General features: G+C 36.3%; 1 protein-coding gene across 3 annotated transcripts; it reads left to right on the top strand.

Moving 5' to 3' along the window:
* Positions 1-7,144: 7,144 nt before the first annotated feature.
* On the top strand, positions 7,145-23,753 carry ccr7 (chemokine (C-C motif) receptor 7). Of its 3 annotated transcripts, none has more exons than XM_087255801.1 (4): positions 7,145-7,200; positions 16,689-16,790; positions 16,982-17,022; positions 20,270-23,753. In XM_087255801.1, the coding sequence occupies exons 2-4, from the start codon at positions 16,775-16,777 to the stop codon at positions 21,329-21,331; spliced, it is 1,119 nt and encodes a 372-aa protein (XP_087111927.1). In that variant the 5' UTR covers positions 7,145-7,200; positions 16,689-16,774; the 3' UTR covers positions 21,332-23,753.
* Positions 23,754-25,135: the final 1,382 nt, after the last annotated feature.

The following is a 25,135-nucleotide window of genomic DNA, read 5'->3' as shown; positions in this document are numbered from 1 at the left end:
GTGGTTCCCAAAGTGAGGGTCGCGGAACAATGACAGGCGGTCGCTTGGTGCTTTCCAAAAGTCAAATCAATTTTATTAAACACTTAGAATTACCGTATTTTATCCATAACCCACAGAAGATAAAAATAGTAGTGAATAGTTGCATAAAAAAGCAACAACATGCATACAAAAAGCCATCAGCCTTTTCTCTTTTTTTTCATAGAATTGTGTGTTTACGTTAGATTAACAAGACAACAACAGTGTCAGATGCAGCAGATTGGTTTTATAGCACCAGGTAAAACCTTTTGATACCTTTATGACAATCAAATAAAATAAAATAAATACAGGCGACAACTGAACATTGAGGATGACTCTGATTAGCAGTCTCCAAAATTAAACCTAGAATAGGCTCGTGCTGAAAACATTGTCCCCACCAGTCTCATTATGGTGAGGTTAATATTAAATTAAACTGATAATTAAATAACTTATTAATGCCTATAATTTATTAAATAAATAAATAAATTATAGCCGATGGTTGTTGTTAGACAGTTGAACTTTTTTTGTGTTGTCAATATTCTTGTGTGCAACATTTGTATCTTTATAACCACCTACAAGGATTGTGGGGGTCACGAGTCATTGGCACTGATATTTTGGAGGTCGCAGGCTGAAAATTTTGTAGACTTCTGATTTACAGAACAAACCATCGTTATACAATGACTTGCCAAATTACCCTAACTTGCCTAATTAACCTAATTAAGCCTTTAATTATACTTTAAGTTGAATACAAGTATCTTGAAAAATATCTAGTCAAATATTATTTACTGTGATCATGGCAAAGATAAAAGAAACGAGTTATTAAAACTATTATGTTTAGAAATGTGTTGAAAAAATCTTTCTGTAGACAGAAATTGGAGGGCGAATAAAACAATAATTCTGACTTCAACTGTACAGAACAGAACAATAAAACACTGCAGTAATTTTCCAAAGATCTTCAATACCTACTCTGTTGTATATCTTTATTTTTAGCAAGTGCATGCTGTTTGACATGATAGCAGATTTCGCAGACGAGTCATATAAAATGACGCACAGTGATATAAGTATTTTACATATAGACGACCATCCTAAAATGTCCTTAAAAATAGTTCAAAACAAAAACGATTTCTCTTTTCAATATTATTTATCATCTGCATAATTTTACTTCTTGTCTATTAACATTATTTGTAATCTATGAAGTTCCTGTGACATTTATAGAATGGTTTGACTTATCTTGAACACTAATAAAAGATTAATAAAACATTTTATGTACAAGGTGTTTTAGACAACTGCTATCTCATTGTGTATGAGTTTGTGTGCCTTTATTAGTGTGCCTTTATATTTTAACACATACAATGTTACATGCAGCAACCATACACAAACATCACACATTTCAGCGGACAACAGGTCAGATGAGAGGTAGCATAGAAGAGTAAATAAGATATTAGGGCAAAGAGAGGCAAAAAAAATCCCCTCCCAAACTGTCCTTGTAGGGCAGTTTGACATCAAGGGGGAAAAAAGCCCCAGCAACAAGCATATAAACACATAAACATAACATCGCAACAGGGGATGTGGAGATGGTCCTATATCTAACAGCCATCTGGTCCTGCAGCTAGAAAACCACTGGTCGCAGACCTGCCAACCCACACCGGGGGTGAAAGCACGCAAAGGCATGAGATGCGGGGGTAGGTAGTGATTGTCTATGTGTAAGTGTATGTGGGTAAGAATGTAGTCTAAACAGGTATCCTTAGAACAGGAAGGATGAATTCAGAGCATCTCGTAATCTTGTTCTACGTTATCTTTATTGGGACCCACAAGGAAAACATCTTCAATTTATCAAAAATTAATCAAATTTTATAAAGAAAAAAAGTTCTCAAATTGTAATTCTATGAAAATGCAGAGGGTTATGTTTAGTTAGGTATTGGGAAATGCCATGTGTGTCTGTGTGCACTGGTTTGGTTAGTTTACAAGAACAGAAATTTATATATTGACATGGGTAGGACCTAATACAACATTGAGGAGGTTTATGAGAACACACCTTATGTAATCGTAATTCAAAACGCTTAAAAACATACCTAATGGCATCTTGTGACATTCAAATGTCATCTTATGTCACTGTCTTCCTGTGAAGGTTGGGTTTAGGGCTAGGGCCATATAATAAGTGCTTTTTACCGTACGTCTATGGAAAGTTCTAGTAAACCACCAATGTGTGTGATGTTTTGTTGCTGATGTTGTTTTTACTGGAAATAGGTGTTTTATTGAGGAGCATAGAGGAACCACGAGGCAAACTTTAGGTTTCAGGAGTAGTTGAATAATTGGTGTTTTCCAACCTGACTGACATGTAATGTGTCAGTCTATATCTTATAAATGCAAAGGACGAAATATGGAAAATATAAGGAGAATGGAACCTGACCATGTTATAATACTTTAAAGACACTTTACATTACAGAATATGTAGCTGGTTGAACTGATTTGTTTTAAATGTGGTATCTTTGGGCAATTTGTGTTTAAACCCAGAGTGATCAGACATGAAAATTTGTGTTTAACCACAATCTTATCAATGATCTGCTGCTTCTCTTCTTGCAGTTTGTGCATGTGCAATGTTGAAAATGTATGCCAAATTTAAAGTGGTAGTGAAGCAGTCAATCAAATTTACATTCATTATGAATATACACTCAATAACTTTCTTTTCGGCTTAGTGTCTATATTAATTTGGGGTCGCCACAGCGGAATGAACCGACAACTTATCCAGCACATGTTTTACACAGTGGATGCCCTTCAACCCATCTCTGGAAAACATCCATACACTCTCATTCACACTGACACACTACGGACAAATTTAGCTTACCCAATTTACCTGTACCGCATGTCTTTGGATTTGTGGGGGAAACCGGAGGAACCGGAGGAATAAATCTATTTATTTTTAATAAACCATTAGAATTACCATGTTTTATCCATAACCTACTGAAGAGAAACAAAATTGTTACATACTATATAGTTACTATAGTAGATTATAGTTACTAGTTCTATTGGATTGCGAACCCTGGGGTAATTACATAATATTAAAGACACAGTAATAGCGTCAGATGCAGCAGATTGATTTTATGGCACCAGGTTAAACTTTCTGGCCCATTTACAGCACTGACATACAATAAAAAAATTAAACGAAGAATAGAATTGGGTCTATTGGAGTGTGCGCGCCATTGCATGCAAGGTTTCTGTATTTATAACCACCTCAGAGGATATTGGGGGTCGCTAGTCACTGGCATTGTCATTTTGGGGGTTGCAGGCTGAAAAGTTTGGGAACCCCTGCTCTAACCGATGACAACCCCCGCTCTTCACTTTCGTCCTTCGTCCACGACACCCTCTCCACCATCCAAAGCCTAATGCCGGATCTGTTACCCCGATCTGTTCCAAAACCTCGCAATTCACAAATTAAGCACTGCATTGCGCGTTGGACGTGAATTTGAGTGGAACTACAAACTAGGGTAAAAAAAGTGTAAATAAACTACAAATAGATCTGCATGACCAACCGTCAAGTAGAGAGGCTTTGGTAAAGATGTTTGTATGACTGAGAAATAATATCTTGTCAATTGGAACACATTTTAATAAGGTTTTCTGTGTTATTTTTCCTCTGCAACAACAATACTGAACTTACATAAAACCATGTTTGGACATTACATCTGAATGCATAATTATCCAAAGACCTGAGGAGATTTCTCTGCATTCACGACTCGTGGGAGATTAACCTGCTGCTGCAATAAGGTAGGAAATTAATTTGAAAGAAATTTGGATGAAGTGTGGATGATTGACAGGACTCATAACTAAGCAACACAATGACCTGTTAACGAGGAAGTAGTAGGTCCCAAAGCTTGCATACTCTTCGGTTACACACTCACAAGTATATATTTTCCTTCACAAAAAAGTACATACTTTTTAGGGCGTAGTATCAGTATGCGAATTGGGATGCAGCAAGTGTGCAAATAAAGGACTGAACATGGAGACTGCAAAGCTTAGTTTACCCCAATGAGTGAAGTTGTGGGTTTGGAGCTGGTGAAGATACAAACATCAGAACCTTGTCTATCTAATATATAAAATATATTTATTCTATTTTTTCTTTTTTCTCCTGTAATTACAGATCATTTGATGCACTTTGGTCCACTCTCTGTATTATTGTGCATTCACATAGAGCTTCAGCGTTAACATAGCGAGGGTATGTATGAACTTGGGGCTGATGCAATCATCATAGCAGCATCAGCGAATGAAATTAGTTTGGCTACTGTCTGAGTTGGGGTATTTGCATAAAGTGATCTGATTGGCTGACACGTCCGTTGGTGTTGGAAAAGTTGAGAAATTCCCAAGTTCTGCAGCTGGCAACACTGGCAGATCCACAGTGCAGTTTGGCAATGCCCGAAGTCAACCATTCAAAGTGAATGGGAAGTGTTGACGCTGACGCCCTGTGTGAATGGGCCGCTGCCTGTCTGAGTTTCAACCATGGTTTCAACAAGGTCCAGTGCCGACGTAGGCGAGTACTTTCTCTTTTCATTACAACAGTCCACACCTCTTTTTGTGTTTGAACCAAAATAAGATCGTCATGGTTTTTCAGATGGCAGGTTTTAGGGTTTTACGTCTTTCATACATGTTGAGAGATCAAGTTGATCGACTTGAAAAGGGAATATGTCTTAACACAATCCACAAAGATTTCCAAGTCATGTGCTTTAATTATTGCATTAGTCTAAAAGTAAATCCCCTCAGGCAGTACTCCACCAGCATGAGAGAGTGGACCAAACCGCATCAATCAAAATGTATTAAAAAAAATAGAAAACATAGAAATATTCTTATATTAGACACAACTTTGCTGCTAGTATTTGCACCAGCTCTGCGATGCACATCCACAACTTTACACATTGGGTTAAATTAGGCTTTGCAGTCTCCGTGTTCAGTCAATTTTTCCACTGTATCTGTTCAGTTGAGGAAACAGAACCAACCCTGTGGCGTCAGACACAGTGATATTTCAAAATAGCGGCACCCTAGCTCTAAAAACTAGTAAAGCATGCACTTTTATGCAAAAGGGTTACATTAGTCAAGTTTGTTTAATATTCGTTCATTTATTCATTTTCTTTTTGGTTTAGTCCCTTTAACAATCTGGAGGCGCCACAGCAGAATGAACCGCCGTTTGTTAAATATATTTTCATTAAATTGGAAATTAATTTACAAAATAATGTAAACTTGACTGACTACTTCACTTCCACTTCAAATAACTTCAAACAGAAAGAAAATTATATTATTTGTGGTAATTTTACACAGACTGGATATTCTGTAAAGTCTGAAAAGTAAATGTGGATTATTGCATTTCTATTATTGAAATGGTGTGTGATTCTGTGAAATGTTTTTAACTGAAATATTCAGTTATTCATTCATTTTCCCTCATCTTAGTCTCTGAATTATCAGACGTCGCCACAGCGAAATAAACTGCCATCTATTCCCGCATATGTTTTACACAGCGGATGCCCTTCCAGCCACAACCCGGTACTGGGAAACATCCATACATACTCATTCACAAAGACACTACAGCCAATTTAGTTTATTTAACTCAACTATAGCGCATGTCTTAAGACTGTGGGGGAAACCTGAGCACCTGGAGGAAACCAACACAAAATGGGGAGAAGATGCAAACTCACACAGAAATGACTGACCCAGCCAGGACTTGAATCAGTGACCTTCTTGCTGTGAGGCGACAGTTCTAACCACTGAGCTACCATGCTGTTCTCAACTGAAATAATTACAGATAAAACTGTATTGATTTTCTGAATTTGTCCAATTCTGCATGCTTTTTTTTCTTTAACCCTTTAAAGGAAACTGAAATACTCATCTGAAAAATCCTGTAGAGGTACTGGGGTTTATTACAAGGCTTTTGAACTTTTGTGTCATTGAAGTTACCATATTTTTCATCTGATAAAGAGTTAAAGGTGTCAATACTTAAAAAATATGTGGTTTAGCAAAAGGATGAATGAATGAAATGTGTGTCAATATCTGGCAGAGTCAAGTGGAAAGTGAGTGGGTGTTTTGTGAGGAACAATAATCGCCTGAAATTTTCACAAATGACATTAAACAAAAACATGACTAAGAAAACACTCAGCAGGGTCAGAACGCACTAGAGGGGAATTTCAAAGTTTTATCCAAGCATATAAACAATTCATTTTGAGAGAAACTATACAGCAGTGATTCAGGTTCTGTCTCTGTACAGACTAGACTAGTCTGCTTCCTGTAAACAAAAGAGTAGTCCTGACTGTCTGAGGTCACTTTAGGGTAGATGTTTATTTCTTATACTGTGCAAACACAAACTCTACCACCTGCTATTTCACGGATAATGTTTGGTGAATAGAAAAAATTTTGGAACGACTGTAAGACGGTAAGAAGTGTGAAATTATTATATACTGCAAAACATCATATACTCAGATCATCTGTTCTCTCAGTTAAAGGTGTCAAATTTTGGAATTAATTGTCGGACTATTGCAAAGTATAATCATTTATTTTAAATAAAGCCACTAATCCTGTTTGTAGTCATGTCTAGTGTACATGTTTTTTTTAAAAAATGTGTGCCATTTGTTGTTTTTGGTTTTGTAATTTATAAAAAGTGTTGAGAATTAGCTTTGACGCATGGCACATGCATGTGATGGCTTTATTTCAGCTTAAACTATGTTTATTGTATCTGTCCTCCATCATTAAGTAAGAATAAATGAACTAAATAAATATTTTATTATATTATAAATATATTTTATTTGTATTAATAAATATTTTACATTTTAATACATAGATTTTAGCTACAGACTTACAGCTCCACAGTTACAGCTACTAATAACAGCTCAGTGAAAAAGAGAAACAATTGAGGGGAAAGGTTGAATAGTTTACATCTATTCTCATCTATTCTATCCCTTTGGATATTGTTGTCGGTTGTTTAGCATTTCTATCGTAAAACAGCTGTCATATATATGATGTTTTGCTTCCTAAGTCCTACCTCATTCTCTTTCAGCATTAAACTGATGCTCTGTGGTGTAATTAACGTTCTGCTTCTATTTAATTGGTCATGTCAATTTGACCCTTCGCTAAGCCACGTCCAAAAACCGCAACCCACCAATCGTGGCTTAGCAACTGTAGCTACGCGCAGGGGCTCTGTCAAGCTTTCAAGTGAGTGCATAAGGATTGTGCAAATCTGATACCCGGTATCCTAAAAGTTTGGATGGGATGGTGGAATTTTTTTCCTTTTCAAACCTAAAACCCAAGAGGAGACATGCCAGCGTGGATCAAGCTGTGTGAGGGGCGCTAAAGGAGCGGAGCTAAGTTGGTTTTGTTTTGATTTTCTTGACACATTCAGTGATAACCGACAGCAATAACTCACACGCCTCTTAACGTTACCCTAAACAGAACTAAACTGTGTTTCCTACAAAAACACAAAGCAGGTTATGTTTCACAGCTGTCTTATTCATTTTTTCACTCGATATTGTGAGTAATGCTTCGTTTAAGCCTTCGTCATAACGTTAGTAACGCTAGTCATACTAATAGCGAATAGGTCATAATGACACGAGTTATTGATCCGAAAAATGTGAATCTGCGAAGCTGTAACTAACTTTACATTTCCATCTGTTTCAAGCTACGAATATTTGAAATTACAAATCAACAAAACAAAACCGAGATATGATCACAAACTGAGCACTTGCGATCAATATACTTTACCAGCAGCTGTTTTTCATTAATTTATAAAGAGCACACAAAAATACTGACAGTAATAGGTAACTCACTGTACATTGTTATGGTCAATTGTTATGACATTGTTATGGTCAATGATGCTAATATTCAGCACAAATCCACCAGTTTCCCTTTCTAGCTGTTCTATCTATGAATGAACTATGTAGCAGCACTGTCATGCGTGTTTCCTCAGCAGCGCTATATTTCATTGCACAACAATTAATCTATCAGGCTTTTTGGCTAAAAATCAATCAATCACACGGTTTCATTTGTTATTATTAGATTATTTTAAATGTCACCTCTCCTGCTGAGCATGAGCTAAGCTGTTGTATGGTTAGCGTATGAGGCGGCTAGGCTAAGCTAGCTTCAATTTTGATTGATTTATTCTCTAATCGGTTGCCTATTATGTGGTGAATAAACTCCTGTAATGCATACTTTAGTCCTTTTTTGTTTGGCTTTCTCGGATATCTCACCTGTTCGCCAAAAATGACATTATATCCCTGGCAATGTCTGAATGTCGCACACACACTGAAAAAGCCGTGCCAGGCACAAAAGCTTGACAGGCGTAGCAACAGTTACTAAGAAGGGCGGGGCTTAGCGAAGGGTCCATTACTTGACGTCGACGAGCAAGATGAGAAGTTTGAGACAGACTAGCTAAAATTAACTTAAATGCTACCATTTGTAGGTAGAGTTACCACTTTTTTCAGTGTAAATGTTCATGTCATCGAATAATTAGATTTTTCATAAGTGTTGTTTACTTTAATTTTACTTGTTTATCTGAGTATTTTTTATTTGAAGAGGCATCTGTTTTTAAAGAGGAGTAAAAATGTATTTTGGAGAAATCCTCACCTGCTCAGAGATGTGAAGTCATGTCCAATTTGTGAACTAAATCTTGTCAGATAACGATTGCACCTGTTCTTTAGTCAGAAACTCACTGATTCAAATGATTTCTTTAGAGTCGATTAATGAATCATGCTTTCGATTAATTAGTGTATTTTGCAGTAAATCACTGACTGATCTAATTCAAAAGTGAGTCTAAAACGGAAGATACTTTCTGCTTGATTACTGACGGCATAACTTAGGGACTATAATAGAGTTTTTGTATTCCTTTATAATATAAATGAAAACCATATTTTACTCTCAACTGTAGTTGTTTGTGAAGCAAATATAAAAGGTCAAGCTCTGTTAGTGCACTGTATGAAAAGGTAGGTTTTATTTATTTTTAAACATGATGTTAAGATAACGAATGAATGCTCGTGCATTTTCCCCACTGCTTTAACAAATAATACATATACAATTCCTAAAATATTTACACATTTTGCTGTATATTGTATGCTTATTTGTCAGCACACATTTTCACACTTTTAATTTTGTTATATAGTACACTCTCAAAAATAAACTTACAAAAGCTGTCACTGGGGTGGCATCTTTTCCATAAGTACACATTTTAAACAAAGGTTTAAACTAAAAAGTACAAAAAGATCATCTTAAATTTTTAGATACTAACAAACATTCATTCATTCATTCATTGTTCTTCAGCATTGCCCCTACACCAGGGCTGCCCAATCCTGTTCCTGGAGATCTACAGTTAGTCAGAATTACCCAATTTCTATTTAACGTAGGAAAGATTTCTTCAACACATTTCTAAACATAATAGTTTTAATAACTCATTTCTAATAACTGATTTATTTTATTTACTATGATGACAGTAAATAATATTTGACTAGATATTTTACAAGACACTTCTATACAGCTTAAAGTGACATTTAAAGTGCTTAACTAGGTTAATGAGGTTAACTAGGCAGGTTAGGGTAATTAGGCAAGTTATTGTATAATGTTGGTTTGGTCTATAGACTGAAGGAAAAACAGCTTAAAGGGGCTAATAATTTTAACCTTAAAATGTTTTTTTTTTTTAAATAAAAACTTTGGCTTTTATTCTAGCCAAAATAAAAAATAAAAAAAGACTTTTTCCAGAAGAAAAAATATTATCAGACATACTGTGGAAATTTCCTTGCTCTGTTAAACATCATTTGGGAAATACTTAAAATATATATATATATATATATATATATATATATATATATATATATATATATATATATATATATATATATATATATATATATATCGAAAAAGGGCTAATAATTCTGACTTCAACTGTACCTTCCTGCAGAGTTCAGCTCCAAGTCTGATCAAACACTAAACCAATTAGTTAGGACGTGAAGAAGCTCTTGTTAATTACAGTTAGCAGAGTTGCTGATTGTAAAAAACTAAACAGCACTGGTGCAATGTATACGATATTTTGACATACAACACATTTAATTACAACTCATTTAAAACATCGTTCTTTACTTTAATTGCTAGTTAAAACCTAATAATCTCACTGCTTGATCTAGATCTTTAAGCTCGATCTTGAGCTAGATCTTTCCCTCCTGTTTAAAAAAGTAGTTATTTAGCGCCAACATTTAACATACCTGATAATCAAAGACTAAGCTGAAGGAAAATGAATGAATGAATGAATGAATGAATGAATGAATGAATGAATGAATGAATGAAATCATACGGTTCATTCTGATGTGGTGACCCCTGAGATAAGGGACTAAGCTGAAGAAAATAAAGAAAAAAATAATAGAAATAAAATCAGGCGTTTCATTCCTTCCTTTATTTAACTAGCTAGTAAAACCCCAATAATCTCACTGCTTAATCTAGAACTTTAAGCTTGATCTTGATCTAGATCTTTTCCTCCTGTTTAAAAAAAGTTTTTGTTTGCTAATGAGGCACTAAGCTGAAGGAAAATGAATGAATGAATGGATGAATAAAAAAATAAACAAATAAATCAATCAATAAATAAATAAATAAATAAAATCAGGCGGTTCATTCCTTTCTTTATTTTAATAGCTAGTAAAACCCTAATAATCGCGCAGCTTGATCTAGATCTTTTCCTCATGTTTAAAAACAGTAGTTGTTTAGCCCCAACATTTAACATACCAAGAAAAAGCACATTGTGGTTTCATAGATTAGATCTTCCTGCTTTGCATTAAAACCACAATCAAATATTTCTTTCAGCTTCTATGAACAACAGTGGCGTGTAAATGTAGAGCTGTTTATAACACTGGTCATAGGCCACCGTCTTAAAGTGCGCACGCTTCTGTGCACTTTGACAAACTTTCCATGTAACGACAGAAATTGGTATGTTTTGTTTTACTAGCGGTGGTTTGAGAAAAGGGAGCTTTCATCGTGTGTTGTTTTCTTTCTGATTTTAGGGTGGGGGTTTGCATGCTTCTTTTTTTCTGCCTTTGATGTAGCTTTGATGAACCTCGAAGTGCAATGCTGCAAGCAGTCTTTGACCTGCATTTAACCAGAAAACAAATGTTTTATCTTTTGTTTGTTTGCTTTGTGCACACGTTTTATTTAGCGTTCATTTTGTTCTGTTTTAATGTAAAGAAACATTTTGTACATTTGAACTGTTCGGATGAACTGCATGTATTAAATCTGTTGACAAATTATTGTTGTTGTTGTTCATCTTAGGTCAGACAGGAAATAACAAACTGTAAATACATTATAACACCAGAAACATATTAAAACCACACACTAGTTCAATGGGGTATATGCACAAAGACTTTAAATTTTAGTCCGCCAACCTCACGGTTAATTGTCATCCCATACAAAATCGTTGTGTTTAAGATCTGATTTCTTTAAAAATACAGCGATCTTCACTGCCTGGCTGAGATACGATATAAAGTGGGTATCAGTCCAAACAAGAAACACTGCTTTAAAGTATATTTTTCTAGGTCATATCTTTCAAATATGGAAATTAATTTTGCCCCAGTATTTAAGTGGAATTTCTGAGCTAGCCTGCAGCTAATGACGTCTGCGTTTAAACGCTCTTACATCTCTTTTTACGCTTTAACATTCAATTGGATGCATAAGTCTATTTAACAAATTAAATTTGAATTACATTACAACTGTAACCAGGGGATGTGACACTGACAACAGAGGTGCGGATCCACATGCAGGGTGTAATAGCAAGGTCAGGTAAGCAGTGGTCAATACAGGGGCAAACAGATGTATACAGGCAATCCATAAACGTAGTCAAGATAATAGGCAAGAGGTCAGATGGTAGGCGACAGGCAGGAATAAACAGACTAACAAGGCGAGGGTAAAAACACAGAAAAATAAGACAAAGTAATTTGCTTTGTATTGTATTGTATTGTCACTAGATATAAACAAGACTCAGCGATAGGTGTGAGTGTGTGTGCTGCTTAAATAGTGTGTGTAATCAGTCCTTGACAATCCTCCTGTGGTGTGTGTGATAAGTCAGAATATGGAACGTGCGTGAGCAGCGTGCATGTATGGAGATGTAGTTCAAAAATGGCAGATTTGTAGTCCGTAAGCTATTGTGCGTGTATTCCAGCGATCTATGGAGTGCTGATCGCTGGTGATCATGACAACAATGTCAAGGCTGTAAAAGGAAACATCAAATTGAAAAAAGTCACATAAAAGAATACGTCCCCTCACTTTTAGAGACAAATCATTTAGAAACAGGTAATTAAGAATTAATTAATTAATACCACCCCCCACCCCCCACATATCTCCCTTAATGCAGTGATGGGTAAGTTACATAAGAAAGAAAGAAAGAAATTATAAATGATAATATATACTTTGAAGTTACTTTTAAAACATATAAAATATACCTATAAAAATACAAAATAAACTGCAGCTCTTTCAGTAGTTTAATATTCACAGAGAAACATTACAATGCGTTGATCACAGCAGCTTGACACATTCAAAATACTTATTTTGAGTTCAGACTGCATGATTTTAGCCCCGGTTTTGAGAAATTGCCAACAAATGCCTAAAATCACAGGCATTGTTTGACATGTCATCTGAGTAATACCACAACCCGGTCGAAAAAGAGAAAAGTTTTGGAGAAATTGCTAATTCCCTTCAAAACCCAGCTGAGCTAAATAAGTACATTTTCTGAAAGACTTCTTTCTCATTATAATAAAAAAAACATATAGTACATGACCTCACGTTTTCTCCATGTCACTTCTCGCTTGTTTTGCTGTAAGACGTAGTTTGAACAAAGTTGTCGGCGATTCTTCCTATTTTAAAGACAGTGTGAACCCCCCTGTTGCCTGTGTTGCAGCTAGAAGGCCATCCGCCATGTATAACATATGCCAGAATAGTTGGTGGTCCATTCCACTGTGGGGACCCCTGATAATCAAGGACTAAGCCGAATGAAAATGACTGAATGAATGAATAAATAATTTTTTTAAATCAAATATTTATTCATTTATTTTATTTTCGGCTTAGTCCCTTTATTAATCTGGGGTCGCCACAGCGGAATAAACCGCCAAATAATTTTGCATATGTTTTACGCAGCAGATGCTCTTCCAGCTGCAGCCCATCACTGGGAAACCCATACACTCTTATTCACACACATACACTACGGACAATTTAGCGTGCACCTGTACCACATGTCTTTGGACTTGTGGGGGAAATCGGAGCACCCGCAGGAAACCCATGCCAACACGGGGAGAACATGCAAACTCCACACAGAAATGCCAAATTACACAGCCGAGGCTCGAGCCAGCAACCTTCTTGCTGTGAGGCAATCATGCTACCCACTGCGCCACCCAAAAAAAATCTAATAAAAACAAAAACAAAATAAATAGATTAAAAAGTAAATATATTATTAGCACAAATGTGTTTTAATAACATTTGTTGTATGTTAATAACAACAAAAAATAATTAAAAGAAAGAGAGTGCACATAAATAAAATAAATGCATTTTACAATCTTTAAAAAAAACGTTTTTCTTTATGATTCTGCTTAACCATCAGGTCTCTTAGCCGTCACCCAAACAAAAACCTCACAAGAACCAGTGGTTTTTGCACAATCAGGTGAGAGTACAGGTAATTGTAGCTGCTGAGGTTTATTCAGTCTTTGCATGCACCAACTGCTTCTTCACCATGCAAATCACCTGAGTTGTGGCCGAAACACGTCTTCCTGCTTAGGCCTCTTTTCCTGGCAGCAGTGTACACGTAAACCCACAAGTGCACACGTGCAGCAGCGCATGTACCTGTGCAAAGTTGAAACTTAGAGGGGGGAGCGACAGTGGTTGAGGACAGGGAACTTTCAAAACTGAGAAGAGGAAAAAGCTATTTTGACTTGCTGCTGTAAATGTGCAGTCTTCTACAGTGTTGTTTAGGATTATGAGCAGACTTTACTCAAATATAATACTCTGTGCATGCAATCCCTTCATCTTGACTCAATGAATAATGATTAAGCTAACGTTTTTTTTTTTACAATTTTAAGTTGATTGAACATAAAACAATTAAGTTGTCCCTAAAAAAAGAAACTCCAGAACTGTGTTGCTTCAACTCATTTTAAATCAGTAGTTTGAACAAGCAGCACAAAAATGTTTTTGTATTTAAAGAGCAATTGTGAGTTTTGAAAATTACCTTTTATGCGATGTGTGACACCACCCAAACTAAGTAAATGAAAACATCCATCTGAGGTTTAAAGGGCACCTATGATGAAAATCATCTTTTGTAAGCTGTTTAGACAGAACCGTGTGTAGGTAAAGAGTGTCCACAGTCATATTGAGATGATATAAACACAATAAGTCTCTTTTTTAATTTTCTGACGTCAAAATTGGATCCAAATCTTTCCCATTTTGAGGCCCACAGCAACGTGACGTAGGAGTGTGGTTTCCCCGCCCACCGAATTGATTCACAGACGTATATTAACACGTATAATCATATCAACAAGACAGGACATGTCTGTTCAGCTCTTTGTGATCATCAATCATCATTAAATTTGATCAAGAATGACTTTTACAAGTCTAAAACCTTTTTAAAACAGTGCATGTTTGTGATGAATTGCAGCGATTTTACCGTCTTTATCACCACAGCCACATGTCAATACAATTATAAAAGAAGACGCTTCAATCCCAGTTTGTGAAAGTTTAATCAAGTTTATTTTGTACATTAACAAAACAAATATCCATACACAAGTGGATATTAATGTTTTTCCTGTCAAATTTGCATGCAAAAACAGTGCAAAGTTAAACGTGCTTGCTGTGTGTGTGTGTGTGTGTGTGTGTGTATGTGTGTGTGTGTGTGCATGAACTTTGTAACAACATTGTGTGTGACTCATCATTGCATAAAGGCTTGAATTAACTCCACAACAAATACATCAAATACTCATTGGTAAAGTTTTTACTGTGGTATTTCTCACAAACGCTACATGAGATCTCCTTTATGTCTATCACTGTGCTGTTTACCTGATGCAGCCGAGGCGGAGATTAAGGCTGTACTCACACTAGGTACAGTTGCCTCGAACTGGGCCAAAGCACGCTTGTCCCCCCTCCCGTCTCCCCCGACGGCCCGCACTCACACCACAATCGGGCCTCGGCACGCTTACGTCATCGCTACTGCGCTGTTCAGTGAGAAGCGCTCTTTCGCTCAGCCTGGGCACGGTACGGATGGCATAGTGTGAGTAGGCCCTAAGGCACACTCTGACATGCATGGGTGGGCGGGGAGAACTAGCATAAAAGTTCAAAGTTGACAGTGAGCAAATACATTATGCTATTTTTGCTTAGCCAATTCGTTATCATTTGATATGAAGGGCTTGGTAACATCCAAAAAGTACAAAATAGAAATAACGAAGAAAAAAATCAAATAAATAAATAAAAACAAAATAAATAAATAAATAAAATTGAATAAATGTATTCTAAAAGCCAGGGAGTTCTTCAAACTATTTAATAAAGGGGGACCATTTGTCTCGGAACTTGCATTCCTAGCCTTGAATCATGTATTTAATCTTGTCATCCATTGATTTTTAGATGTTAAAAGCAGCTGGTTATGCTGCATGCTAATATTTCTTATATTATTTAAATTTTTATGTATAGTCATGAACACATTTGTTTGTAGAGAAAGTAGTTGGACTGTTTTTTGACATTTATTCTAGTCATTTCTCATATAGGCAACTGAATCGGAAGTTCTAAAACAGAAAACAAGCGCACTTCCACATCGCCGAATAAGGTCAATAGTGTATGTCTCTTTGTTTATACACTGTAAAAGTGATTGTTTGCTTTACTTTAAAAATCTACGTAAACCTGTTGTCTTAAAAGCGAATGCTAGTCTTTACTTTAAAAAGGTGAGTAACCCATTGTAACTTGGAACTTTTAAGTTGGTTTAACTTATTTTTTTATAATTATGCATGTAGTTTATTTACATAGAATTGGGTTTACTCACTTTTTTAATTAAAGTTGACAAATCATTTATTACGACAACACAATGGCACAGTAGGTAGTGCTGTCACCTCACAGCAAGAAGGTCGCTGGTTCGAGCCTCGGCTGGGTCAGTTGGCATTTCTGTGTGGAGTTTGCATGTTCTCCCCGTGTTCGCGTGGGTTTCCTCCAAGTGCTCCCGATCCCCCCACAGTCAAATTTTTTTTTAGTGTATAAGTGTAAATGAGTGTATGGATGTTTCCCAGAGATGGGTTGCAGCTGGAAGGGCATCCGCTGTGTAAAACATATGCTGGATAAGTAAACAGTTCATTCCGCTGTGGCAACCCCGGATTAATAAAGGGACTAAGCCGAAAAGAAAATGAATGAATGAATGAATAATCATCTATTACAGTGTATGTTGTCATTTAAAAGTGTTCTTTGTTCTGCTTTTTTATCTAAGAAAATAAAGTATTTAAAAAAACTCACTTACTTTGATCCTAATTTATCTAGCCAACCAGTAAATAGTTTTCTTTATAATTATTACTTACTTTCTAGTTCAGCTAAGGTAAGAATCGATGTTGTTTTTCTTGAAACACAGCACGCTGTGGTTAAAACTCTTTCCTCTGGTGTTGGCTTCAAAGTCAAACGTGGTTCTTCACCTATTTTTTTTTCTTTTCTTTTTTTTGGCACAGCACATACAGACACACACGAGCTCTCGAGTTCACTGTGTCGTGAACAGACCCCAGTGAGACGTTCAATCAGAAAGTCATCTGCAAACATGCACGCGTATACCGGTGAGTCTAAAAGTTAATCGGCTGGATTTCCCTGTTAAATATTTGCATTTACACATACAGGATGTGGTCGAAGATTTCAAAAAGGAAACTAATAGTGTGGAACTGTGCATATTATTTGATGTTTTATCTTATCTATGAATGAAGTCTGTAATTTTGTGCACTCTTTGACCCATTGTCTTTTTTACTGGCAGTGTTTTGTCCTGTGTTGCTGATATGGTCTTGCCACATAAAGGTATTTTTATTATTATTTTTATCACAATTAACTGAAGTCACCATTCATGTTAACTTCTTATTTTAGAGTGAGGTTTCATGCATAAATTAGATGTCTGCTATCGTTTACTATCATTAAAAAATGTAACTTTCTTCATTTTGCGTAACTTGAGTGAACTATAACTTGCGTGACAGTGACAGAATCAGTCATCGTTCCCTTTTATCGCACACGTTTGAGGCAGCAGTTCTCACATATTCTTTTGAAAATCTGTAACAATAATAATACGTTCTCATTAATGCATTATATAACAGTAACCAGCAGAGAGCAATAGATGTATTGTATTAAAAAAAACACTTTTGCTGCTGGTTCAAACTACTTCTAGAATATGAGTTGGACCAACACAATTTACAAAAGGTTTTTTTGGGGACAACCTAATTTTTTTAAGGTCAATCCACTTAAATTTGTAGAAACGAGTTAACTTAATCGAACTTAAGTTAACTTAATCGAATTTTGTTGGAACAACCAGAAGAAATTGTGTGTGGAACCCAGCATTTCTTTCAGCGTATGCTGGTAATTAGTATTTGTTCATAAATATTGGTAACACTTTATTTTGATGGTTCATTTAAGTATGAGCAGACTGTCTGCTTAATAGCTGTTGATACTACTCCTTCAACTGACATTTAACTGACTACAAGACACTTTGCAAGTACGTCAACACACTAACCCTAACCCCAACCCCAACCTAACAGTCTACTTATAATCTAATGAGAATTATTTGGGATGTAGAAGCAACGAACTTAATTCAACAAATGGACCATCAAAATAGTGACCAAAATATTGTTCACTGTTAACTTAGAAACATAAATATTAATACACTCAAAAAAAAAGGGTTGCTTGTTCAAACTACTTATTTAAAATGAGCTGAAACAACACGTTTTTTATTTTGTTTGGACAACTTAATTGTTTTATGTTTAATCCATTTAAATGTTTAATTAAAATGAACTTAGATCCTTCACGTTGTCCCAACACAAATCGATTGTGTGGAACCCAGCATTTTTTACGAGCCAATTTTAAATATTAACTATTACATTTATTAACACTACCTAAGATTAGTAAATCTTTTAGAAGGTCACACTTTATTTTTACGGTACAATTCTTGCTATTTACAAACAATTAACTATGACTTTTAGCTCAATAAACTACTAATTTGCTTCTTAATAATGGTTATTAATGTAGCAGTTATGGGTTGGTTAGTAGTGTTGAATATCATGCAGAATATGTACTTTATAACTACAAATAAACGTCCAATATCTTACTAATAGACAGGTAATACGCCAGTTAATGGTCAGAATTGATCCTTAAACTAAATGTTATCAGAATAGAATAGAATAGAACAGAATAGAATATCAAACTTTAAGGGTAAAATTATTGCTATTAACAGACCATTAGCTATGACTTTTGCCTCAATAAACCTTTAATTTTTAAACTTCTGCTTAAATGTAAATGTAAAAATTCAGCTTGATGTAAAATAACAATAACATACAGATTATGCACTTTATAAGTACAAATAAACAGCAAATATTATAATAAAACACCCTTAGATAGTGAGAATTGGTTCTTAAACTAAAGAGTTATAATGCATCTTTCTATGTTAGTAAATTGATATTAACATATTCAACCCTATTTGAGAAACGAGTTTGAAAAAATTTCAAAACTATGTACAAAGGATGTATATAAACACACATTTGACTTAATATAAAAGGTTTTAATCAAACAGTCAAGCCTTTTAATAGCAAATGTGTGGTTGCACATCTTTTACAGCTCAAGTATCTTATTTCCTGCGCCTAGGCAGGTATCTGTATGCGTATTTACTAAATTAGAAACTAGTTTACTCGACTAGATCACCATACTTAGATAAAACAAAGATAAAGATTAAATAAATTTATTTTTAAATTAAAAATAAAAATAAGATTACTTATTTTGAAAAATAGTCTAAGCATGCAACCAAACACTGGAGGACTATTTGTCTGAAAGCCTTGGCTATGCTTTTTTGATGTCCCCCTTTAGACATTCTGTTTTCTGCAACAAACATGTCAAGTAACTGTCATTAGAGTATAAATAAAGTATTAGAACATATTTACAAAATTAAAAACTAAGGTCCCAAAAAGAGATTTCACAGTTGTGTCATAAATAAACAATTTAGGTACCATTTTATTTTGAGACATTGTGTTGATTACAAGCTATACATTGCAACTCCATACCAATTAATACTTATTAGAGTATTAGTAAACTGTAAGGTTAGAGTTAATTTAAGTTGATGTATTTACAAAGTTTTCAGTTTAATGTCTGTTGGAGGTGCAGTATCAGCAGATACTAAGCAGAGAGTCTGCTAATGCTCTAAAATGAATTAGTTGCTGCATAGTTGCAATATTGCTTACACTATACCTGACAAAAGTCTTGTCGTCTGTCACAGTTGTAAGAGCAACAAATAATAACTTGACTTTTAGTAAATCATATGGAAAAGTGGCAGAAAGTCGATTTTTCCACTGAATCATCTGTATCTGCATCCGAATTATCACAAATACTACAGAAGATGAAGGAGGAGGTATTGAATGTGAATCCAAAGATTCTTGATGAACTCTGAGAGTCCTGCAAGAATGCTTTCTTTGCCATTCCAGATGACTTTGAGTCATTGCATAGATATATGGATGCAGTCCTCTAAGCTCATGGGAGTCAAACACAATATTAATTGTTTTTCCACCGCACCATGACTTTATATTCTACTCTACATTATTTCTGTTAAGCGACAAGACTTTTGTCTAAGCATAGTCAGAATTTACTGTCCTTTTTAAATAATTTAAAATCAAGATATGTTTATATTTCATTTTGGTAGTCACTTCAGTCTACTTTGGTGGAGGACCATCAAAATAAAATGTGGACTTCAATGTCTAAATCCATTTCTGAAGGGCTGCAGCTCTGCACAGTTTAGTTTCAACCCTAAATACACACACCTGATCAAACTAATTGAGGCCTTCAGGCTTGTTTAAAACCTACAGGTAAGTGTGTTGAAGCTGGGTTGGAACTAAACTGTGCAGAGTTTGACACCGCTGCTTTAAGAGAACCATCAAATTAAAGTGCACCTCTTGCGCAAATGTTCATGTTCAGTTTTCAAACCATCGTGAGGTAGTCAATTCAAATGATCATGATGTTTTTTCCCAATAAATTCTTGGAAATTTTATATGACACTTTTGCATTATCTGTTTTTCAGAAAAGTTGGTCCAACATGACTGAACACCAAATGGGTGAAAAGGCTACAACAGAGTATGATTATACCACAGGAACAGTAGATTATGACATTTATGAACAAAGTTGCAATAAGACCAACAATCGTACTTTCCGAGCCTGGTTCCTGCCCACCATCTACACCATCATCTGCCTCCTGGCTCTCATGGGGAACTTTCTGGTCATCCTGACCTACCTTTACTTCAAGAGGCTGAAGACAATGACCGATGTCTACCTGTTTAATCTGGCCATGGCTGACCTGCTGTTTGCCATTTCTCTCCCCTTCTGGGCAGCTAGTTTCATGAGTACTTGGCATTTGGGTTTGTATCCATGCAAAGCCATGTTTACTATCTACAAGGTCAGCTTCTTCAGCGGCATGTTCCTCCTCACCTGCATCAGCATTGATCGCTATTTCTCCATAACGAAGGCTGTTTCTGCTCATCGTTGTCGCTCCAGTGCGGTCTACTATGGTCAGGTGTCTTCTCTAGTCACCTGGGTGATAGCGATCGTCTTTTCTGTACCTGACATGGTTTTTGCTGAAATCAATAGCAGGGGCACCTGTTCAGCAAATGTCAACTATCAGGACTATTATGTTAAGATGGTGATAAGTCAGATGGTCTTGGGATTTATCATCCCAGCAGTCGTCATGGGGTTCTGTTACATCTGCATTATTAAAACCCTCATGCAGGCCAAGAACTTTGAGAGAAATAAAGCCTTCAAGGTAATCATTGCAGTGGTCGTTGTCTTCGTCTTCAGCCAGCTACCCTACAATGTAGTCATGGGAGTCTCTGTCCAGCAAACAACAGATTGTGCCAAGGACAATACTCGTCTTTTTGCTCTGGATGTGACCATGGCTGTGGCCTTCTTGCGCTGCTGTGTGAACCCATTCCTGTACGCCTTCATTGGGGTAAAGTTTCGCAATGATCTCCTGAAGCTTTTGAAAGACCTGGGATGTCTCCGAACGAGCCACTTAATGTACACCCACTGCGGGAGACGAAGATCTTCTGTCGGCCTGGACACAGAAACCACCACAACCTTTTCCCCATGAACGCACAAGAACATATTGCCAAAAAAACAAAAAAGGTTACCGTTATATAGTAAATCGCTTCATAAGCTGCCCGTAGAGGACTATGGGGACATTTACTTGCCTTCTGAACATGTTGCTGTTGTAATCTTACTACTAGTAACTTAAAGTCTTGGTAAAGAGAATTCTGCTTCAAATCACATTTTAAATGTTATAAATGTATTGCTGAAATACATTGCAAAGACTCTGAAGTATTTAGAACTGAACTGTGGTGTCAAAACATGAAAATAGGCATGACATCGAAATTAAAATTCATTTATTTGTACATCCACTTGAAAAGGTGTCTGGAATGAGAAAAAATGTAGAATGGTGCGTGATTTCATCCTTTGGGAACCAATTGGATTGTTGGAAAATGGATGTTGCTAACAAAATGAAGGAAGATTTAAATGCTACTTTGTAATTGGTAAAGATTACTCACCACCGTCGTCACCTTCAGCACCTTCTGGTGCAGAATGTTTTCAGATGCCAGACGAATGTTGATTGACAGAACTGTATCATATTCCTTTGAAAAACTGCCTTTAGTGAAGGCAGGACAGAAACGAGACCTGTACTGATAGCCCCGCTTTAAATGACTGATAGCCCCACCCTAAAGGACTGATAGCCCTGATGGCCCTGCCTTAAATGACTGATAGCCCTGCTCTAAAGCATTAGTAGCTTCGCCCTAAAGGCATTCCATGTGACCAGAAGTGAAAAAAAGTTGTTTTGAGAGGGGAGGAAAGGTTACAGTATTTGATTAAAGATTATGAGGGCAAATCCATTTTTAATAAGCAATAAAGTGCACAGATTTATAACAAGCACTTCTATATACATATAAAAATAAGAATACATTTTGATTTCATGCCAACTTTTAAAGGGTACCTATTTTACCCCTTTTTCAAGCTTTAAAATAAGTCTTTTGTGTCTACAGAATGTGTTTGTAAAGTTTAGCTCAAAACACCCATCAGAATATTCATTATACCTTTCAGAAGTTTGGACACAATGTAGCTGTATTTGTTTCCTGTGCCTTTAATGCTGATTCTCACTGCCCACTCTTCCCATATCCCTGTCAAAGTGTGCCTCAATTTCCGCCTCAGCTGTGTCAGATAAACAGCACAGTGACAGACATGAAATACATCTTACAGGACGTTTGTGAGAAATACTACTGTAAGAACTTTCCCAATGGTTATTTGATGTATTTGTTGTGGAGTTAACTCAAGCCTTTCTGCAACGATGAGTCACACACAATGTTGTCACAAAGTTCACACACACAGTGCGCGTTTAACTTTGCACTGTTTTTGTCCGGCAAATGTGACAGGATATACATTAATAGCCACTGCTGTGTGGATATCCGTTATGTTCACTTCCGTTATGAGCTCAACAGCTGTCTTGTTGATTTAGTTATATGCATTACTACGGAGACATGCTAATATGCGGCTGTCAATCAATTCGGTGGGCAGGGAATCCGCACTCCTACGTCACATTGCGGTCGGCCTTAAAAAGGAAGAGATTTGGATCCTATTTTAACGTCAAGAAATTAAAAAAAGAGACTTATTGTGTTTATTTCACCCCAATATGACTGCGGACACTGTCCAAACAGCTTACAAAAGATGTTTTTTTTTTATCATAGGTGCCCCTTAAACAGTTTTTCAACAGATCTGTGTTCAGGATTTTTTGGGTAGGGATAAAACGGTGGCTTAATGATGCAAAGAAATAACTTAAGCTTATTTTGCTACAGTTATGCTAGTTACATATTGCTAATTAACATAAAAAGAAGAAAAATTACTATTTTGATGCAGTCTGAGTGGGATGAGGTAACTCTAGGGTAGCCAGTCATTGTCCTCTGAATTGGATTCTGGCTTTAAAGGCTCAAACATGTATGGTTGTAAAAAGCCATTTAAACTCAGGTTACAAGAGGAAGCATCAGTAGGATCCAGTCAGGTTGTAAAGATACTATTTAACATCAAGGGGATGACCGATTTCAACAACTTATTTTAGTTCCTTGGCTTTTTTCATCATTCAGATTTGCCTGACTGGTTAATAAAATTTTCTGCTGTGTGACAAACTCAGAACACTTACTTAAATCTTACTTTACCCGGTCTTTAATGTACAAAAACTTCAATTTTTGTAACGATAAGTTTGCCATTTCTTGTTCTTGATTTCAATCACTTTCACTCTTTTTTTATATGATGTAGCCTTTCTGGTTTTAATATCTTGACCACAATATCAGTTTCTATGCATTGTAAATACTTTAAGAAATGAGAGTTCTTTACATTAAGCTTACTGTCAACTAACATGCGGTTAAATGTAACATAATCCTTTATCTTGCTTAAAGAGATCCTGGTCATATTAATTGTCTTAACTGTTTATGTATGCAATTATACAAAACTAAATAAATCTTTTGAAATGACTTACTCTGTTTGCTTTTCATGTTACCAACTTATTTACTGTTCAGTGTTGTGCTGTTTTCGTCAGTCTCGCTTTTATCAAAATAGCACCTGACTCAAGCCCCATGTAAGAGACAAACGCATTACCAGCTGCCCAACGTATACAAATATAGACCATTGTTGTTTGGTTGAAATTGTTAACCATTTCTCAGTTTGGTTTCTCACCTTAGAAGACTGTGAGAAAGTCATCCGCTCATTGTCTGTGGTCACAGTATACTTACTATGTGGGTAGTTGTGGTGAGTTTTTGTAAAAATGTCTTGTGTATGTTGATAAACAACAGTAGGCTATAATCCACTTAAAGAGCCCATATTATGGATTTTTGAAAATTCCCCTACATGTAGTTTGTAACACAGCTCTAAGTGAAGTGAAGTATCCAGCTAAGGCTTAAATCTGTAAGAGTACAGTGTTTAAAATGGTTGATTCATCTAAAAAAAGAGTCGACTCATAGTGCTTCAAACGAGTCACCTTGATACCGGGTCATTAGGTGTTTCGTCCATGACGTACGAACGAAACCAAGTTATTCACGTACACGCGCAAAGCCGGGATATTTGAAACCTGCGGCCCCGCCCTCTGACGCAGAAACCCAGACACACACACACACCCACAAACACACAAACATGCCGGTCAATTGAAGTCACACTGCAGATGGATATTATCGAGTCTCTACCCAAAGATGAAACCTCAGCATTATAACCAAGCAGTTGGAAACTACTGGAAACTTCTGCAAACTACATGCTACAAAGAATACTTCATCGGCGTTTGTTAAAGGAAGGATCAGTAAAGAGTAACTTACTGATGGACGTCAGGATGGGTTTCTTCCTCCATTTCTCAAGTGTAAGTACGTGCGATTAAAGTTGCCTCGATTACTCTAGCTTGCAAATGTATTTAGTTGTGATTTGTTGCTTGTAACCACATGTACTGCATCAGGTTAACTGGCTATATTCTCTCATCGCGTGCAAAGTCACGTTAAAAACGTGACGCGTGCTGCTTTGTTTATGGAGCTCCATGGACGAGGGTAGTGTGTGTGTGCGTGTGTGTGTGCGTGCGCTGTCGTCCGGAGGTATGTGTGTGTGTTTGTGTGTGTGCACGCGCGTTGTCGTCCGGAGGTGTGTGTGTGTGTTTTTGTGTGTGTGCGCGCGCGCAAGGAAGAGGGCAATATGTGTGTTTGTGTGTGTGTCTGTGAAAAGAGCAGAGTGAGAAAAGCTAGGAGATCTCCTTGACAGTTTTTGGAGTTTTTGCTCAATAAAATAGTCGTCTGTATTTTCAAGTCAATCGTCTGTATTTACATTGACCCACTGGCAGCTAAAATCCACGCCTACACTATCGAGCGTGTATGAACTGTGA

Source organism: Danio rerio, chromosome 6 (assembly GCF_052040795.2).
Source record: "Danio rerio strain M-AB ecotype USA chromosome 6, GRCz13ab, whole genome shotgun sequence".
Lineage (NCBI taxonomy): Eukaryota > Metazoa > Chordata > Actinopteri > Cypriniformes > Danionidae > Danio > Danio rerio.
Note: the sequence above shows the minus strand (reverse complement) of the source record. Positions and strands in the feature narration are given on the sequence as shown.

Excerpts from the sequence above, each read along its gene's own strand:
- ccr7 (XM_087255801.1), top strand. Across the intron at positions 17,023-20,269 it reads TATGGTCTTGCCACATAAAG|AAAAGTTGGTCCAACATGAC; the intron begins GTATTTTTATTA and ends TCTGTTTTTCAG.